Genomic DNA, 19,749 nt, shown 5'->3' with positions numbered 1-19,749 from the left:
GGTCAGCTGCCACCAGGCATTGATATACATGTTTAAAAGCAGGTCTTGTTATAGGAGTAGACAGAGATGGATGTCTCAGGATATATACTTTTGTTTTTGCATTGATTCATAGTCAGGTTTATTCATTGTTTGCAAAGTTTCCTGCATCAAAAGTGGTAGATCATAATTTTTATTTTTAATTTCTCACAGTTTTTCCACCACATAAATAATTAATATTATACCTAACCGGTGTAATTGATTTAAATAATTTCCAGTGAAAATATCCTGAATTTTGCAACATTTTATCAACAAAACCTGATAGGCAGACTACTATGATTTACAAACAAGCGTATTTACCGTTACATCTTGGCCGTTTAAACAGCTTTAAATTACAGGCCACTGAGATAGAATTTTTTTTTTTGGAAAAGTCTCTATCCCATGACAGCTAATACTGTCATTTCACTCAAAAATTGCATGTATAGTTATGCAAAAGAGAGCTGATTCAATGATTGCAGAGGGAGATGGCATGATTACATGTCATATACAATGTATTAAACCGAACACATAATACTATTTATATTATACATTGAAAAGTGTTTATTTTTTTTCAACATAGACAAATCCTATGGCTGATTTGTGAGTACAGCCATCTTTTGATGGCCTGCATAGCTGTGGTGGCATCTCAGCATTTTCTGCTGTCTGCTGACTGTGACAGCAGTGTGGATAGATGTATTAAAATGTCAGATACCTGCTGATAAAGATGCCTTAGTTAAATTATCTCAACTTTAGCAATATATTTACAAAGTAGTAGGGATGCATGATACTGGATTTTTCTGTTTTCTTGTTATGCTGATGTTTACAAATTGATTTTAGCTGACTCTGATATTGGCGCAGGGGTTAGCACTGTTGCCTTGCCTCATAGCAAGAAGGTTGCTGGTTAGCTTCTGACCAGGGCCTTTCTGAGTGGAGTTTGCATGTTCTCCCCGTGAGTGTGAGCATGCCTGATTGTCTGGTTGTCAGCCCTGCGATTGGCTGCCGACCAGTCCAGGGAGCACCCGGGCTCCACCACCCCATGACCCCTAACGGGATAAGTGCTATAGAAAATGAATGGATGGACTTTATTATGCTAACTTTTTAGCAGAAGGCAGCTATATATCACATCATTTGATGTACCGCGTGGTGATGAACATTAAAGTGCCATCTAAAAATCATTTAGCAACACCAAAATGATGATGCTATCCTTGACCCACCTCTGAATATGTCAGTCCTTTGTGTGGTCAGTGTTGTTCACTTCCTGTTTTTTTAAAGTTTCCCATGACTGTCAGAGCAGCTGGGAACTCCACAGGTTCCTTGTGATGCCTTTTGCATTGTTGTCAAAAATGAAGTCACATAGAAAGTGATGCTAAAAGAAGCAAAATGTTAACTTTTAGCGTTTAGTTTTCTCTATATTAAAGACATGCTTCCTTGTGGTAACAGAATTATTGAGAACTGTGACTGATCTGTTTGTTCAGGACTCTGGTTGATTTTTAAACCAATCCCCAAACAACCCAATTGTACAGGTTTCTTCTTGTAATTATTTAGTGAAACTACTTTAGTGTCTGCTTTCGAATTTAAATAATTTTCCTCTTCTGCTGATTGCGCTGCATTTATCCCAGGTTCAAAAATGTCTCAAGATAGCTTGTTGTTTTGATCACATCCTCTCTTCAGGGTAAGGAATTAACTTTTAAAGATGTGAACATCTACCATGTTCAAACTGAAAAGTAAATCATTGTTTGCCAGAGCTCCTGCCTGACTTGCATGAAGACAGTTCATTATTTTGTTTTTCCTGCAGAAGATGAAAACGATCAGAAATGATATGATCCATTGCACTGAGATTTGCCAGACAACACTTTTTGCAAGAGCCAAGTGAAATGGCATTGTGGCATAGATGAAGTGACAAAAGGTTAGTTTCATCTGAGAATCAGTCTACTGTAATATTATAGGTATAACTGAACTTTGTGCACTTGCATCTGAGTTAATTGAAGCAACTTTTCTTCCAAACTATTTTGATGTAGGAGATAGAATCAGATTTAGGAATTAATTTGGTGTTTCGGTGCGAAGTGATATCAAATGTCAGAAGATTAGAAACCCATTTTAAAGGCAGTATTACACCATATCATTTCGTGTCATCTAAGTTCTGTCTCAAAAGGCATTAAGTCATAAATATTCAGATATGAATAGGTCACCCTTCAATTATAGCCAGCCTACTCCTTCCATTAAAACAAACGCCCTCTGAGAGAAAATGCCTTTAGGCTGAAACTGCTACTTAACCTTTAGTCTCTACTAGAACCACTGTGTTAAATAACATGAAGATTTCCTATCAGTCACCAAGAAACTGTGAAATCATGTGTTAAGCATGTTGTTTACTGTGTTCATACAAGGATAAGAACAGCAGCACGTGTTACCTGTTACTCAATCTCCCATCATGTAGTGAAAGATTATGGTTGGCTTTAACACGTGTCTATTGTTGTGAAGGAAATTCCATGGAGAACCTGTTATATAGGAAACACCCATTTATTCACACCCCATACCACACCTTTTAATATTTGAAGCTCACAGATGATAAAAGCAGGACTAAAACTGAGACAGGAATTTGGACCCGTGCGTTAGCCTTGTGATTTATTAGACAACAAGTGTTGGCTCAAGATGCAGCGTTGATAAGACAATGCAGACTACACAGAAATGCCTGAGGACTTAAAGCTGAGCTGGTCTATTTGGCATGTAAAAATCATTAGGAGTAAAGCAAAAGGCTTCCTTTCTTCAGCCGCAAGAGCTTTACTAGTGGGTTTTGTGTATTGTATGCTGACATTAAAACAGACGGTGATGGGAAAAATAGCTCTGCTGTTAAGTATGATGGAGCAGCACTGACACAATTACTTTTCTGTGTACAAAAGGAAACTAGGATGTGAGAATGACATTGAGTATAGCCATCTGTTAACATCCTACTGTAAAAACTTTTAGAACCGTGGCTTGGGGTTTCCTGTCTCAATGGATGTAACAATACCTTATGATATCAACAATTTTGATTTGTATATCCTGGTTAATTTTGTCTCTAAAATTTTGGAAAGAAGACCCAACTGTCGAGTTTAGTAGTCTAGAGTTTGTCTTCAGTCAGTTTTTTTGCTCCATGATTATAAAAAGCCCTTGTATACATTGTGATCCTGGATATTAAAATTGTTGGTGTTGTAAAAGTCCATTTAAGCTGGACATATGATTGTATGTATACTCAATAAGAAGACAACAAATTTTTTTTGATGCAGTGTTTTTGGAAAATTAGCTTATGACTGGAGCAACCACAGACCCTTGTTAACAAGGGTTAAGAAGAAGAAGATATACATAATTAATCCCAGAGAGGATTTTTTCACAGTTTTTTTTTTGTTCACAGTCATGCTACCTAACTACAGTGAGGCCAGGTGTACATTCACACATGCACAGACAGGATTTGTGGACATGCAGTAATGCAGAGATGTCAAAGTGACAGGCTGAGGCATTTCTGAGTTGATTTGAACTCCTAAAGTGTATTTCAACTACATTCTGAGTGAAATGGTTTTCAGTGTTGGAGTTATTTGACAGTGTTGACCCACTCGTGTTAGTTCCCCTCTGTAAAGAGTTAATTTATCTAAGCTCTGCCCACTATGCTTTTAAAATCTGGGGTGTGTGGGTGGAGTTCCCCATCATGGGCTTGTGCAAAGCATTTAGATGTATTTGAGATGTTTTTAGATGTATATTTATATGTGTTTAGTTGTGTTTGGATGTTGCCTGTTGTACATTGATCCCTGCTGGGGTTCTTTTGTGCACATTTCTGTTGCAGCTATTGTTTTTGATGTGAGTCACATTTGCCCCATGAGTAAAATTATCCAGTGAGTTTGAGTTTTATTTTGGGCTTTTCTTTAGGAAACATCGTATTCCTCAGTATACCTTGCCTTGCTATTGGGTTGACACTCTGTCATACTGTAAAATATTTAACATTTTCAAAAGTGTTGCTCAACTGTATATAATTTGAACCAATGCAGATGCATTTAAGGTGCTAAAATTAACTATATGTGAGTCTAAGAGTGTCAGTTTTGCTTGTATTTTACTTTATTATAGAGGTGTGACTTTACCTGAACAATCTGAATTGAGATCTGTTCTTCTGTTCTTCTTACCAGTCAGGAAAAAAAATCATATTTTACAGTACAGCTCCTGAGTAGCTACTTAGTACTCAGAGTAAACTTTAAATGAGGTACTTTTTACTTAACTTGAGTAGATTTATAGACTAGTGCTTTTACTTGGACTTAAGTCAGCTTTAACCAGAGTAACATTACTTTTACTTGAGTGCTAAAGTCGTGAACCATCTCTGCCAGTAACCAGACCAGTATCCATGCTTTGGTCCATTCAGGTACTTGAATGGGCGACCGTCCTGTTCCCATCCCAAGTCCATACAGACTGAGCTACAGCCGCCCTTACATTGTGTATTTTACCGATCAGCAAGGCCCCCCATAAAGGGCGAATCTTTCTGACGCCCAGTGTCATGGAGGGGCCCATGTAGGGTAGCAGAGACATACTGCTTCCTAAATTTAAGCAATGATTACTTTTTGTATACCTAAATACTCACCATTAACCATTAAATGAAAGCAACAAAAATGTAGAGTTTATCTGTTGTTTTAAATGTAAACTTCTTCTTTCAAAGATCTGAGTCTTTGTTTCTCTAATATTTACGTTGTGGGTGGGCCCATTGAACTTTACTGTTAGGACAGTAATCTCTGTGTTTAGCCATCCTAAGACCTGTAGCAAACTTTTTGCCGTCTGCTCCAAAGCTGATTGGAGCCAGGCCCAGGAGGAGAATGTTAGCCAGCAGGCTAGCACAAACATTGGTGATCCAAGGTGCACTTGTTGATATTGTTAAAGGAGGGCCTAATCTATAAGGGGCTCTACCATCTCTGTGTGGGCCTTCCCATCATTTTCTTACGTGAGCAATTTTATGTTGGTTCCTTGTCTAAAAAAACCCTAAACTTTAGATACCTACATGTGCTTGATTTATTTCAGTCAAGTTCTGGATCAGACAAACAGCAAATCAAATTTTTGCCCTTCTATTCAGAACAGTAGTACCATTGTAATAAAAAGAGGAACTAGATAATGTCAACTTCTCTAACATAGGTAGTCTCATGTCTATGCAGAAAGGAAGTAAACACCTGTGTAAGCCCAGGATCACTTCTCTTTTAGCTCTTTTTGTCCAAGCAACATTAGCCTGAGTAGACCTCTCAACAGATTGCATTCACTTTCCCTTTTAATTATGCTTTAGAGAGGTGTTTCAATGTCATACATGCATCAGGATAGAATGCATACAGATACCTTGGTCATTGCGCTTCCTGCAAGGCCAGGCACCTTTAAACCATTGCTTAATGGAGATGTCCTCAAGCTCTTTTAATCTCTGTATAATTAATTATCGGTCTTTCACTGTCTTAATGTGCCTGGTCAGAGAACCGTGACCAGGTCAAAAGGCTTGGTGGTTTTGATAACAAGCTAAAAGCCACTGAACTGCTGGCTCATCCAAAGAGGGACTCTCCAGTGGGCACTGTGTTTTGACTTGAGCAGGTAGTTTGAAGTGATCCATAGTGAAACATAACAGCCCATATTTGTGTGTATAAAATATTAACTGTGTCATGACTGTAAATGTTATCGGCCTCCACTGTCTCTGATGGTGTTTATTTACCTTTTTCATACAACAGTGAGGTTTCCTAATAGGTCTGACATCATTGTGTATTTAGAACTTGTTCAAATTTACCTTGAAGGAGGTGACACACTCATACTGTAAGCCACTGAAGTAAAGGGTGTTAATGTAAGCTTATTACACAGAGATCGAAAATAAAACACTACAGTAGCTTTCATAGAGGCTGTGTCTTCAGCATTACAAGGACCATATTGTTGATGTTTGGTTAATTAATTGCAGCAAACAATGAAAACGTGAGTACACTGATATCTCTTTAACTGGGGTCTTAATGTGGAGAGGTCAGGTCTAACAAGTAGTGAGGGTGTAATTCAGCATGAAAGGTGTTTTTGAAGAGATGCCTCCATTTTTGATGTTATGACTATTTTTCGCTATTCCAGCGTGGATATTTTGTTGGAATGGGCAGTGGAAAGGGTTAAATATGGCTCCCTCTTTGCTTTTTGTGCTTCTTTGTCTTTTTAGCGTGTGGTTCTTATGCACAAGTCACTTACTGACTAAGCCAATCGTAACATGACATACTTGTGATCACACTGACAGCTCTTTTTCTGCACAAGTATGAGTAGTGAGCATTGTTAAAAATGGAAGAAGTATTATAGGATATACTGTATAATATGCCTTTGATTCACTTAGCCTGCTTCTGCCTTCGTCTCTCTCGCTCTCTCCCTCTGGGTCGGTCCTGTCTCTTCATGATGAACCTGTCACATAAATGCCAATTTTAATAATGTGGCATTTCACAGAGAAGTAAAGCCCTCCAGTTATAAAGTCCATACAGACTTTTCTCCCTCCTAAAATATACAATCTTTACGTCATGGGCTCTACTTTACTGACAATATGTGTTTGGTTAACATCATACAATATTAACTCACCAATAGTATATTAGTTCTGTAACTTATAAGGCTTGGTATGTCAGAAGACAGGGAGATTTAAGGTTGGAAATACCACATAAAAGAGGAAGAAATTCAGCCTTTTATTCTGAGACAGTTCCCTCGTTTTCTTTAAAAGTTTTAGCCTTATCTCTATTTTCATCGTGTATAAACAAAGCGCCTCAGCTCAGCATCTGGAATTTGGAAAGAGTTTGTTTTGCTTTTTTACATTTGCCAAGCAAGTGTATTTTGAAATGTTTTCATCACACAGATATCTCAGAGACATATTCCAGCAATAACAGAGTTATCAACACTACTTTTATTTACACTTGTATTGCTTGTGATTGGATGGTAAATATCTATCGATTATGCACCACCATTTGCAACAGAAGCATCTAGAGGGTGAAGATGCAGCAGTAATTTGTTTGCATTCATTCAGCCAAATTGCATTCTCATAATGAAAAATTTCTCACTTCAAACCATCTGTACACTGAAGCTCCTTGTAATGATTCTTTTAAAATAGTGAAATCTCATGTGCTTTTTGGTATGAATAATCTTTTGTTTATATACTATTTCTTATCAGCCACTGGAGAGAATGTACTGCATGTTTAAAATGTGAATATAACAGGTAGTTAGAGCTTCCTCTGTGGCATACATCAGGCCTTAATGGTCTCATCATACTTCCTAGGTCTATGTGATGAAGAGGAGTAGGAATGTGATATAAAGATCCAATATATCATGGTCCTGACTTGTGTGGTGACATTTTGATTAAAATGTGATACTCTAAAAGATATCCCTGCCAGTTTGACTCACCATATAACCACCTCTTAATCCTCACGTATGATTTAGGGTAATATAAACAGAAGTTGACCAAAGAAGTTAACTGTGAGAAAAACAAGAAAGATACAGCAGGTTAATGTCAGACAGTGGTTAAAACATCTCTCTAAATTGCATTGATTAATCTTTCACTCTTTGTTTACCTTGATCCATGTATTATATCATATTGCATCATATTGTGTTGTGCTGTGCGGTACAGCACTGTATTGAATCATGTCATATCATGTCCAGTCGGGTTGTGTCGTGCCATGTATTGTATCTTATAGACTGAATCTTATATTATATTGCACAGTATTGTTTCATATTGTATCTTAAATATTGTATCCTATATATCGTATATCTTACGTATCATAGTGTATTGTATCATATCGTATTGTATCATATTGTATTGTATCCAGGCCTGCTCTTAGATTTGGCTGGGCCCCTTACAAACTCAGAGAACAGACACCCCCCAGTTCTAATTTATAGATAAAATCAATATATGTGTGTGTGTGTTAGATCAGTAGCATTGGTACTAGCTACATGGCTAACAGTTAACTACTTTTGGAGCTGAAAAGTTTGCTAACTCTTACTGGGTTCTGATGTTGAAAATATTTATTCGTGCCACTTTTTAATTCCTTTCAACCACTTTTCCCAGTTTTGTCAATTTAAACCATTTTTGCCACATATTAACCCCTTTTCATCACTGTTCCTTCACCAGATTTTTTTGCCACATTAAACAATGTTTCCCACTTCTAAATCAATTTTGCTGCTTTTAAAATCCCACTTCCCCACCTTTTCCACCAATGTCTGGCACTTTCAAGTCATTAAGGCCACTTTAAATCCATTTTTGCCACCTTTTGCCTTTTGTTGCCTCTGTTGACCCATTTTTGGCACTACTAACCCCATTGCACCACTTTTTTACACCCAGTTTTTGGCCAGTTTTAACCCCATTCTCATTTTTTGTTAAATCCATTATTTCCATTTGAATCCCATTTTCCCTCCATTATCCTTTTCACCATTTTTCTTCATTTTGTCTCCACATTTAACCCTTTTTTATCCATTTAACACCTATTTCCTTTCTTCTGTTGTTCCTCTGTTTTTTGGTCATTTCTGCCACTCTTGACCCATTTCTGCTACTTTTAAAATCCCATTTTACTTCCTTTCATGTCATTTTTTTTGCCACTTTTAACCCATTTTGATTCTGTTTTAAGAAAAGGGGTTATTTTTTTAAGAAGGCTATATTCTATGGCAAATAAAAATATATGTGCTGAATGTATGTGCAGCTTTGATAAGAGTGATTATTATAAAGGTTAAAAAAACAATTATCACAGCCCAACATAACAATGGACCATGATTTTCCTTACTTCCATGGGCCCTAAATTTGGTTGGGCCCCAGAAAGCTCTCCCCTTTATCCCCCCTTGAGGGCTGCCTTGATAGTATCTTATGTGTTGTATCATAGCTATCCTATTGTATCATATTGTATCATGGCATATTGTATCATACCTATTGTATCATGTCTTACATATCATGAAAACGATGTTTAGAGCTTGACTGTGCACCACAGGGTTGATGTTTTACAAGCTTTTTAAGATGATAAGTCTGGGTGAGACAAAATTCTTAAAAAAATAGCTCAGGGCTCAGAAAGTTGAAGTGTAATTTCTTCTTCTATTATAATGACACCAAATTCATGTTGATGAATATTTTCAACAATTTTTGTTGTTTCTCTTGTCTTCTTAGTGCCACTCTGCCGCAGCTTCTAAATGGGTGAATCAGGCTCACGCCGTTCCACCCTTGTGTCCCGCCTGCCGATCTTCCGCCGCAGCAACAGTAAGAGGCAGGAGTCTCTCCCCTCCTCTCCGTCTTCGGGCGGAGTTGGAAATGGTGTCCACAGCTCTTCGCCATCCAGCACCAACTCCAGCTCTGGCAGCACAGGGAAACGCAGGAGCATTTTCCGCACTCCGTCTCTCAGTTTCACAGCCAAGCGAAACAGCGAACCACGTGTCCAGCCAATCAACCTAAACCTCACGCCTCCACTGTCATCGGGCACAGATGCAAATGGAAACAACCAGCAGACGATAACCACGTCAGTGTCGGCAGGATTTAGTGATGACAGTGTCCGTGCAAAGCCTCGCCACTCATTCGGGTTTGGCAGCAGCAAGCAAAAGAAAATCACACGCTCTCAGACTGAGGATTTTGACAAAGCGTCTTCTTCGTCCTCCTCATCCAATCGAAATGTGTTCATAAACTGCATCAGCGGCTCAGGGGCCAACGAGGGCGACGACTCTGGGTTCCTTGATGACTACAGTGGGGGCAGCACTACCAACAAACGCCCTTCCCGCCATAAGAAACAGTTGCTGCCCAAATCATTTTCAGCCCACCACCGCTTTTCCCGCACCTCTGATCACCACAGGCCCCCTGAAGTGAACCTTGAACCACCAAGCTCAACCGCCAACACTCCAGGGGCCGGAGGGCTCACTCCAGGGTCTTGGCCAGGTGAGCTGCTGGGTGCTGGAGGGGAAAGCTCACTCCAGTCCCCTATGATATCAGAGGACCGAACCACTGCCATTACACCTTCAGAGTTCATCCCCATTACAGAGGATTCTGTATCAGAGGTGGATGCTCTGCCAGCTCCAAGTCCTGGATCTGGTTTAGCCCCAGAAGCTGCCTCTGTACCTGGACTGGGTATGGAAATGACTGCACAGGACCCTCCAGCTGCACCGGAGAACTTCAGTGTTGTTGTCTCTACCTCCCAGGTAGCTTGGTTTGAATGTTAATCACCTAACATTCATACTAATATGCTGAAAAACATCGCATGCTTCATATTTGAAATTGCCTTTTATTTTAGTGCAAGAGCATGACTCTTATGATTAAAAAGCAAGTATAAAAACATGCCAATTATCCAGCACATCACATCTTTTTGCATGTACAAACAGAGTTTTTAGTCCACGGAAAAGCGTGTAAGCGCTTCAGGGGCCGTGTATACAGCCACTAGTGTCCTTGGATGTCAACAAAAACCATAAAGAAGGAATATTTATGACTTCTGTGTGGAATCTGTGAAATTTGGCATAAAAATTGAAGCAGTGGGCATGAAAACTACTTTTATTGAAAGTGCTAAGGCATGAAAAGAAAACCCACAGATGTCTGCAAACTGCCCTTCACATTTTACACCTTTATGCTCATGACTTTTTCTCCTTCAAAGAGTTGGTTCTATTTTATTTCCTGTTAGAGGAAGAACTCCAGAAAGGAAGCTATTTAGCAGTTTAACATTTGCAAAGAGAAAGCTCTGTGCTGAGGCCAGTGAAAAGTAAACACTTCTTGACTGTGTTATGAAAACATCACACTTCTGCCTGAGGACACAAATATCCACCTTTTGAATACTAAAGCAGTTCTCCTCTCTTTAAACTGCGTTTGCCTCATCAGTGTTTACGTTTTCTTGTTTTTGAATGCAAATTTTTAGAATTCTATTGAACACATGCTTAAGTTAATGTCCTCTCCTCAGGTTTTCTTCACTCCAGCCCAGTCCAGCACTGAAAAGCCTCTCCTCCCTGACACTAGCACAGCCAACAACACAGACTATGAGACTGCTATCTCCCTCTCAGAGCCTGAGACAGCTGTTCCCTGCCTGCCTCTGCAGGAACAGTCACCAGAGGAGAGGAAGGAGAGAGAGGAAGAGCGAAGGGAAGCGAGGGAAGAGGTGTTTGCAGAGCAGAGGAGGGGGTTGGTGGAGAGGAGGAAGTCAGGTTACCACACAGAGACCACAAGTGAGAGCGAGGCGTGTGTGGTTCGCAGCGAAGGGTGTCATTCTAACCCAGAGCAGTCAGAAAGGAGGGCAAGAAACACACTCTCAGTTCAAGAGAGAGGAAGCTTCTGTGGCTGCCATGAACCCAGGTCCTCTCACTTGAGGAAACCACATGCAGGTATGAAAAGGATGTAAACACAAGCACAGATTTACATGCACAGACACAAACTTAGCTCCAAGGCCTGTTGACATTCTTTTGGGATGAGGGCTCTATGAATTTGTTGACCAGATATGAAATTCAAAAGTCAGCCAAAATCCTTACTTATGCAGTGCAACTCTTATGTTGCATTTGCTTTCTAGTGTAACACACCACATTGTTTTGTTAATTTGGTTTCCCCAGTTGTTAATGATTTGCTTAAGCATGAAAATCAATCCCAATGTAAGAATCAAAGAGAGGAGAGAAGCTGTTGATATATTTCTAAGGATTATAACGAAACATCCATTGTACGTAAGGTGGAAAGGGCAACGTACACAGTTTAATGTGGTCTTGCTTTTGGCCTCCAGATTGAAGGCAGCAGTTAAATTTTGGGTAATTTATATGTTGTTTTATCCATATCATGTCACTGAAACAATTTCTGTAATCTATGCATTTAATCTACTTGCCTGTTGCTTAGGTGTTGTTGGGTTTTTACATATTTGTTATGCCTAATGCCTGTTTCAGACTGGGTGTGTTAGCCACTTAATGGCTGCATAACGACTTGATTTTCATTTCAACATGTATATCAGCAAGTCAGGGAATTCAGATTGCAAGTTTGAGTGCTGAGAATAGAAGGCTTGCCTGTTTTACTGTAAACCTTGTGTGTCTCTTGGCTAAAGTAGACAGGAAAATGATAAATCAAGAGCTATAATAAGCTTGTTTTAGTAGATATGTACACTCACCAGCCACTTTATTAGGCACACCTTGCTAGTGCCGGGTTGGACCTCCTTTTGCCTACAGAACTGCCTTAATTATTCTTGTTCAAGAAGCAAGTTTGAGATGATTTGAGCTTTGTGGCATGGTGCATTTTCCTGCTGGAAGTAGCCATCAGTAGATGGGTACACTGGAGTGATAAAGGGATGGACATGGTCAGCAATAATATTCAGGTAGGCTGAATTGGTACTAAGGGACCCAAAGTGTGCCAAGAAAATATCCCTCACACCATTACACCACCACCACAAGCCTGAACCCGTGATACAAGGCAGGATAGATCCATGCGTTCATGTTGTTTATGCCAAATCCTGACCCTACCATTTGACTGTGGCAGCTGAAATTGAGACTCATCACACCAAGCAACGTTTGGTCGCCTGTGTGGTCTTCTGCTGCTGCAGTCCATATGCTTCAAGGTTCCATGTGTTGTAAGTTCAGTGATGGTATTCTGCAAACCTTGGTTGTAACAAGTAGTTATTTGAGTTACTGTTACCTTTCTCTTTCTATCATCTACATCCAGTCTGCTCATTCTCCTCTGACCTCTGACATCAGCAAGGCTTTTTTGTCCACACAGCTGCTGCTCACTGTTTTTTTCCCTTTCTCAGATCATCATAAACCCTAGAGATGGTTATACATGAAAATCCCAGTAGACCAGCAATTTCTGAAATATGTCATCTTGACCACATCTACATGGCTAAATGCATTGAGTTGCTGCCATGTGATTGGCTGATTAACTATCAATTGCATCAAGCAATTGAACTGATGTACCTATTAAAGTGGCTGGTGAGGGTATGTCCACATCTGTAAAGCATGTCACAGGCAAGATAAACAGTACATTTACACTTCCTGTTTGTCGCTTTTCAGGGTAAGAGCCATTTGACATTTCTCTGATAAAACTCATGTCAATTGTATGGAATGCTTTTATTCTGAATCTTTTTATGGCTCAGTTATACAATGAATAACACCGCTTGTAGGGAGACTTATTTAGGTAAAACTTGAGAAGGAAGACAGAGTTGTGCCAGCAGGGGAACCAAGGCAACACACTTTTGTTTATAAAAAAATACTGCTTCGAAGAGGAATTCAGTATTTTTGACTTCTTCTGGTTGCAACAACTCAATTAAAATGATAGAAAATATTCTCCCCACTCTAGTAATTAAACAAAGGCACTCCTTGTTTTTCTTGTCTTAAACAGCAGTGACATGCAAAGGAGGTTTTATTAAGTTGTAGACGTCAAATCTGGCCAGTTTAAATTCTCTTTCAGGAAAAAAAACCCATCATATTTAATGTTTGTGGTAAATAGAGTTTTAAAAGCACCTTCAGATTTCACTTCAAAAGTTTTTGCGGTTGATGACAGCTGATATGAGAGCTTATTATAGCTTTGCAACTGAAATGTGTGCATGTTATTTTGAACTTTTAGGGGGAATGAAAGAGTGCCAGCAAGACCAATTGTGATCAAAATATAATAGTCAAAATATTTTACACTATAAGATGCCAAAGTCCCTCAGAATTGTAGACATATATTTATATTTTAGCATTAGTTCTTCTCTAGGCAGTCTTTACTGATCGTGCCATGCTGTCATTCTAGAAATATGACAAAACTGCAACTTTAACTGATATAAATCTACCATATGTGCTTTGAAGCAGAGTTTGACACTGTGTTGTAAGCCCTTGGTTCCCAACCTGGGGTCCAGAACCCCTTTGGGGGGGCGCCAGAGATTTCAGGGGGAGTGCAAGGGTCTGTCTGCTCTGAGATTATTGAAGTTAGGGTCATTCAAACTAGCTAAAATCATGAGAAAACACACGAATGGTTCATACAGAAGTCTTTTGGTAATAAAACGTGTGTTTTTGGCTATTTTGTTTGGCTTTAAATGATGAAAACAATTCAAATTGATGTGTATTTTTGACAGCAATAAGTCACTTTATTCTGTCATGTTGGTCGTGTGGACCACAGCTCTTCCTGGACATGTGAAGGGGGAGCTCAATGTATAAAAAGGTTGGGAACCAATGTTGTAAGCCATGCTCATGGAAAAGAAGCTGAATTTGCAGCTATCTTGCTTTGAGGCAGCAGAGAAAAATACACACTGATAACAGAATGAGCTTGTCTGTTGGACCAAACAGCTACAACATCTTTTCAAAGAATGTCATTGGCCTCTGGTATGTGGGCCCCCTTGTGCTTGTAGGCCTGATTGTGGTCTGAGCCTCTAGTAAAAAATAGTTGGAGACATGGTAGTCAGAGGAAATTGTAGGGCTTTTGTTTTTTTTGTCTGAAGCCAAAACTTCAGCTGTCCATGCCCAGCTTTACAGAGAGAAAATAAAGATGACTCACATGTGCACACATATGGAACTGTGTTTTTATGTGTGCAATTCTGGCCTATGTGTATGTGTAAGTTATAGAAGGAGGAAGAGAGAAAGTGGTTGGAATGAGGTGCTGTTTCTCATAAAGATGTTTCCTTGATTATTAAGATGACTTGGCATTGTGTAATCTGTTTTCACATCCTAATATTTGTTGATTAAAGTAGGGAAATTGAGGAAGTGCTCCGTTTGTCTTCCTGAAGATTATTGTCCCTGAAATCTCATATTTATTATTCAGCTTTATTATTAAGCAGCAAGCTTGGTATGTAGACTAAACTTTATTACAAAACAGGCATAAATACTATTTGACCAGATTAAAATACTTCTGAAGAGTTCCATTGTGAGAGATATAACTTAATCTGAAAAGCTGAATAAGTAAGAACTGCTTTGTTATTCAGTTTAATGAAAAAATTCCTTCAGGAAATAGAGCTGACTACATGCAATTTTAGATTATAATAAAAATGTCTTGATTTTTTTCTTGTGGATTCACTGCTTACAGCAGTTTCCCCTTAATTGTTTCTTTCTCTCCATCAGTCTGAATCTCTTTGTCTCTTCACTTTCTATCTTCTCCCAGCCTCTCTGTGTAGCAGCGTCAGCCCATATCATGAGGTGATGCGGATGGAAAGGCGTCTGCGCTCGTCTTCAGAAGGGGCTGGTGGGCCTCGTATCCATGGAAACCACAGAGATGCCCCAGGCATGGAGGGATGTGGTCTGCTCAAACACAGAAACAATTCCTCATCATCTAAAATGGGAAGTCTGGTAGGTCATGAGCTGGGTGTTTTACCATCTGTAGACCTAGATTACATTTTGATTATAGTCTCAATGTTTGTCTGCTTGCCTTTGAAGTCAGTTGTCTTTTTTCTTAATCACTATTATATCACATTAAGTGTGAGTGAACCATGTTTAGGATTAGGTAAAGCATAACTAGTCCCCAGACACACAAAATGCAAATGCAATCAGCATGGCTACATACTGTTACTTATTATGAATCACATCTTCTCTACATCCTCATAGTGAAACAAGGTAGAACAGTGTAGCTTCACTGATCTTTGAAAGCAATACAATGTTTTTGCATATTTTGTCAAAAAATGAGCTGAAACCTGTTGATATTTTGTGACTGACTAACAACAAGTTCAGGGTGCATGTGCCCCTCTAACAATGACAGCTAGGATTGACTCCAGCCCCCCTGCATGACCCTGAATGGGACAAGTGGTATAAATATTGGATAGTGCTATTTTAAGAGGCCTATTAAACATTTCAGTATCTGGTGAGTGGATTTACTGGCCACTTAAATATACCTGACACTGCACTTACAGAAATTTCTGGAAAATGCAGCACATGAATGTACTTTGCATATGTAGAGAAATGCGATAAAACAACATTATGTTGTTTGCTTTTCATTACAATGACAAGTAATATAATTAAAACAAAAAGAAATTAAAGCTCTCAAATCCAAGGATAAGCAGCTGGGATAAACAAAACCATACATTTTAAAATAATTATTTATACAGTAATTAAATGCCTCAAGTTTATAAAAGAAATTAAAATCAAGTAGAACAAATTAAAATCAGGTAGAAATAAACAAAGAAGATTATTAAAAGATAAAAGTTCTAAACAGAATATTGTAACTTAGCTTTGTGTGCATATCAAATCAAACATTGTCAGTTTGTCGTTGTTATTTGACAAAATAGTGATTTTTTTCCACACCACTCAACCACCAGCACACCAAGCACTCCAGCTTGATGGTGTAACATTAGAAGTTATGGCTATTAAATATTAAGACTATGCTTATGTGGATAACACCATGTGGTTCCCAGTCACACTGAGTGTTATTTATTAAAGGTTCAATATTCACATCCACAACTGCTGTTAAGTTTACACTAAGTGACGTCTTAAGTTCACTGCTAGCTACTGATTTAAGTAAATGTGTTTTTGGTCAGGTATCAGAAAATGATGAGCTTAAAAGAAGAACAACTTTCTAAATAAAATTGGGATTCTTTCAATTTCGCACACACTTTTGTAATGCTCAAATTTCATGTACAATTTGCAGAACTGTCTCTTCATCAATAGAGACCATTCCTGCTGTCATTCTTATACTGAGTCCTTGATCATTTTGAATGATTTCTTCTGTTGTTGAATGTTTTGTGAAGTTCTTGATTTGCATGGATGCCCAGAATGTTCATGGTCTTGGACATTCTCTCTGCCTTCACAAAATCTTTTGTGCCATTCAAATGCACATGCACATGACATGCAGTGTTCCCCATACACCTCAGTTAATGTACCGAAAGATTCAGCTGTTTTTCGTTCTATTCAACCCAAAAATTTCAAGTTAATGCATTGCTGAACTTTTAAGATAATAATTTTCCAACTAAGCAAAAGCACATGCACTTCAATCAGTTTCTAGCAGTGAACTAAAGACATCACTTATTGGAAACTTATAGCATTTGTGTGTGAATACCCAACCTTTAATGTGTAACACTCGGTGTGACTGAACCACATGGTTTTATCCTTATAATCACAATCTCATCATTAAAGAGCCTTGTATATCTTGTATTATTTTACATCAGGGGTGCCAGTAAATTAGGTTCATCTGAGCCACAAGACATTTTAAGGGAAATGGGGTATTTTAAAAAATGATAACATGATATTTATAAAATGCCACAAGTATCAACCAAATTTTAAAATATTTTTAAATGTTGCTATATTTGGTTGATCTCATGAAGTCAAAGTGGTAACAATTGAAAAGCTGTTTGGGGGCAGCATGAGCCTGCTGTTCTTGCTGAGCTGAGCCAAGTGAGCCTGATCTCTAAGAAGAGCTGGAAATCCCACCAATAGTCCCAAGTTCACCATCAGTTTTACTAGCTTAAACTTAAAATGGTAAGCTTGATGCTTTTTGTTGAGAACAATGTGAGCTGTGGGGGGATGTTTCAAGCTTCAGCATAAGGCCTGCCTGGTGTACAGAGGTTTTTCCAGGGATTAAAAGAGTGGTTGTAATTGGCCTCAATTGGTACCAGCTGATACACTTGCTCATAATTATCTCTATGATAAGGGATGTTTCCTGATTGCTCTCAGTACCCACGCCTCTGGCCATGAAATATCCAAAAGTGTTCCAGTGTGCTCTGGGCAGAACCAGCCACAATGCACTTGACAGTGCTTTGCAGCTTTGATTCACAAAAATAATGTTTTTAATTTTCACTTACTCCTAATTAAAAACCTAATCCACACTGCATGTTTGCTAGAGGGGTTTATTTTCAAATTGATCACATTTAGAGATTGGAGCAAAGCCCATGAGTTGTGTTTTAGAGTTTTAGACTCCTGGTTCTCTCTTCAATGTTCCTGCCATTAGATTAAAAAAAGATAAAATGTACAATGAGTTCTCTTTTTACCTGATGCTGTAAACTTTTCTATTGACCTGTGCAAGTATGTGCTCCATGTACATGGCAGAGAAGACCAAATCCTTCTTCATTCAAAAACCTAAAACACAGGCTTAAGATATGGCCATGGAGAGAATCGTCATCCTTCTCTGCTGCAGCACTAAATGAACTCCCTGATTTGGATGCTTGTTTTATGTTTGCTCTATGTTCAGCCATGGAGATTACAGCAATATGATATGGACAAATAGCATACAGAAGTACATGAACACTGTTTATTGTCTTTGGGTTGGACTTTAGAGGAGAAAGAAAACTCATTAGCTGGCTCAGAGGAAAAGTAACCAGGAGCAAGAGGGTTCATAGAACTGTAGAGCAGTCGTTCTCAAATGGTGTGGCAGCCACACTGGTGTGCCTTGAGCCAAGTCTTAGTGTACCGTAGGAATTTGTACAACCATACATTATTACTACAACTATACAATAACAAAAAACAGAGCAGAACAGGCATAAATGACAACAGAATGACACTGATGAAGTAAAAGGTACAATAAAAGGAGGAGCTGGGGTGGAGGAGGGCTGTAAAAAGAAGCTTGCAGAGGGAGCAGCAAAGCATAGACAGGCTTTGGATATGGCAGCATGAGTAGGATATGCCAATAGCATGCCTAGAGCGCATCAGCTGACAAGAACTTTGATTAGATCAGCTGATCTCAATTACATGGCAGCGCTTGAGTCCATGGCCTGCCTGAACCAGCACTATACGCTCGATTTACTGTAACATGTAAGAGGCTATTTTGTAAAGATATGGTTGTGGTCTACCTTGAAATTTTGGCTTGATCTTAGGTGTGCCTTGGGCAAAGAAAGATTGAAAACTACTGCTGTAGAGAACTCAAAGGTATGAGTTTTGTCTATCAAATGCAATATAATAAAAGTGACATGTTTCCCCCAAAAATAAAGTATGCATACTCAAAAACATATAATACTAAAGTAAATTTACTCGGTTTCTCTCCACCACTGTCTGTGGGTAGACACTGATTTGTTTTAAAAACACATAACAACAAGGATTTCTCCCTGAATTTGCATCTTTTTAAAGCAAAGCCTTGAAATTAAGTTTAGTGGGAGTGTTAGTGGATAAAGTACTTAAATACAATGCTTAAATTCTAAAGATGAGTGGAGAAGTGATTTAGTTTGTTAGCTTTGGCTGTCAAACAAACACTGCAACTGCCTCTGTTTATGTGTACTGCAGCTATATTTGCATTCTACTGAAAAAGGGCTAAAGCTTCTGTTGTGTTTGAGTTGTTTTTCTTACAACACGCTGAGGAGACTCTGCTGGAGGAAGCTAGGAGGAGTCAATCCCATTTATTTTACCAGGGACTAAACGCTTTAACTAGGAGATTAAAAAGGGCAGGGATATACGCAGCACGTTGCTTTGTACTTAAAGGAATGCATCTACTTCTTGACATTCACTCATGGAGTAATCTCCATCTTTCCCTTTTTTAAGGGCTCCACAGAGGCCTAAGTTACACAGAAATAAAAGCAGAAGCCTTGGAGTGTATATTAAATTATGTACTTTAAGCTTTGTAAAGTTTGTTGGTGCACAGAGGGCCCTTGTATCAAATGAAAAGGTCTGTATAGAGACACCTCTGCAGTGTGCCTGAGTGTTTGCAATATGCTTAATGCCACAGGGTGAAAACAAGAACATCTTGTAGGTGGTGAGGATATACGTAAAAGCAATAGAATGGGCTCTTCATTTCTTATGCATACAGTGGCTCACTGTGGGGTTTATGCATAAAGGGGAACTTTGAGACAGAACACCTGTGCAGAGGCAGACTGAGGCTAAACAGTACTCTGGATGGATATGCAGCGCAGACACAATACAGTTATTACTGAGCAAAGATTTGGTTTGTAGTGATAAATG

At 38.9% G+C, this 19,749-nt stretch overlaps 1 protein-coding gene across 1 annotated transcript in view; it reads left to right on the top strand.

Annotated features, from left to right (window-relative positions):
- The window catches only part of ccser1 (coiled-coil serine-rich protein 1), a 203,738-nt gene that overhangs the window by 954 nt on the left and 183,035 nt on the right, over window positions 1-19,749 (top strand). The window contains exons 2-4 of the mRNA XM_041786666.1: window positions 9,146-10,161; window positions 10,908-11,325; window positions 15,041-15,225. Of these exons, the coding sequence (XP_041642600.1) occupies window positions 9,169-10,161; window positions 10,908-11,325; window positions 15,041-15,225 (1,596 nt within the window). The 5' untranslated portion in view covers window positions 9,146-9,168. The remainder of the gene's footprint in view (window positions 1-9,145; window positions 10,162-10,907; window positions 11,326-15,040; window positions 15,226-19,749) is intronic.

The sequence above is a fragment of the Cheilinus undulatus genome, linkage group 5 (assembly GCF_018320785.1).
Source record: "Cheilinus undulatus linkage group 5, ASM1832078v1, whole genome shotgun sequence".
Classification (NCBI taxonomy): Eukaryota; Metazoa; Chordata; class Actinopteri; order Labriformes; family Labridae; genus Cheilinus; species Cheilinus undulatus.
This window is presented reverse-complemented; position numbering and strand designations above follow the sequence as displayed.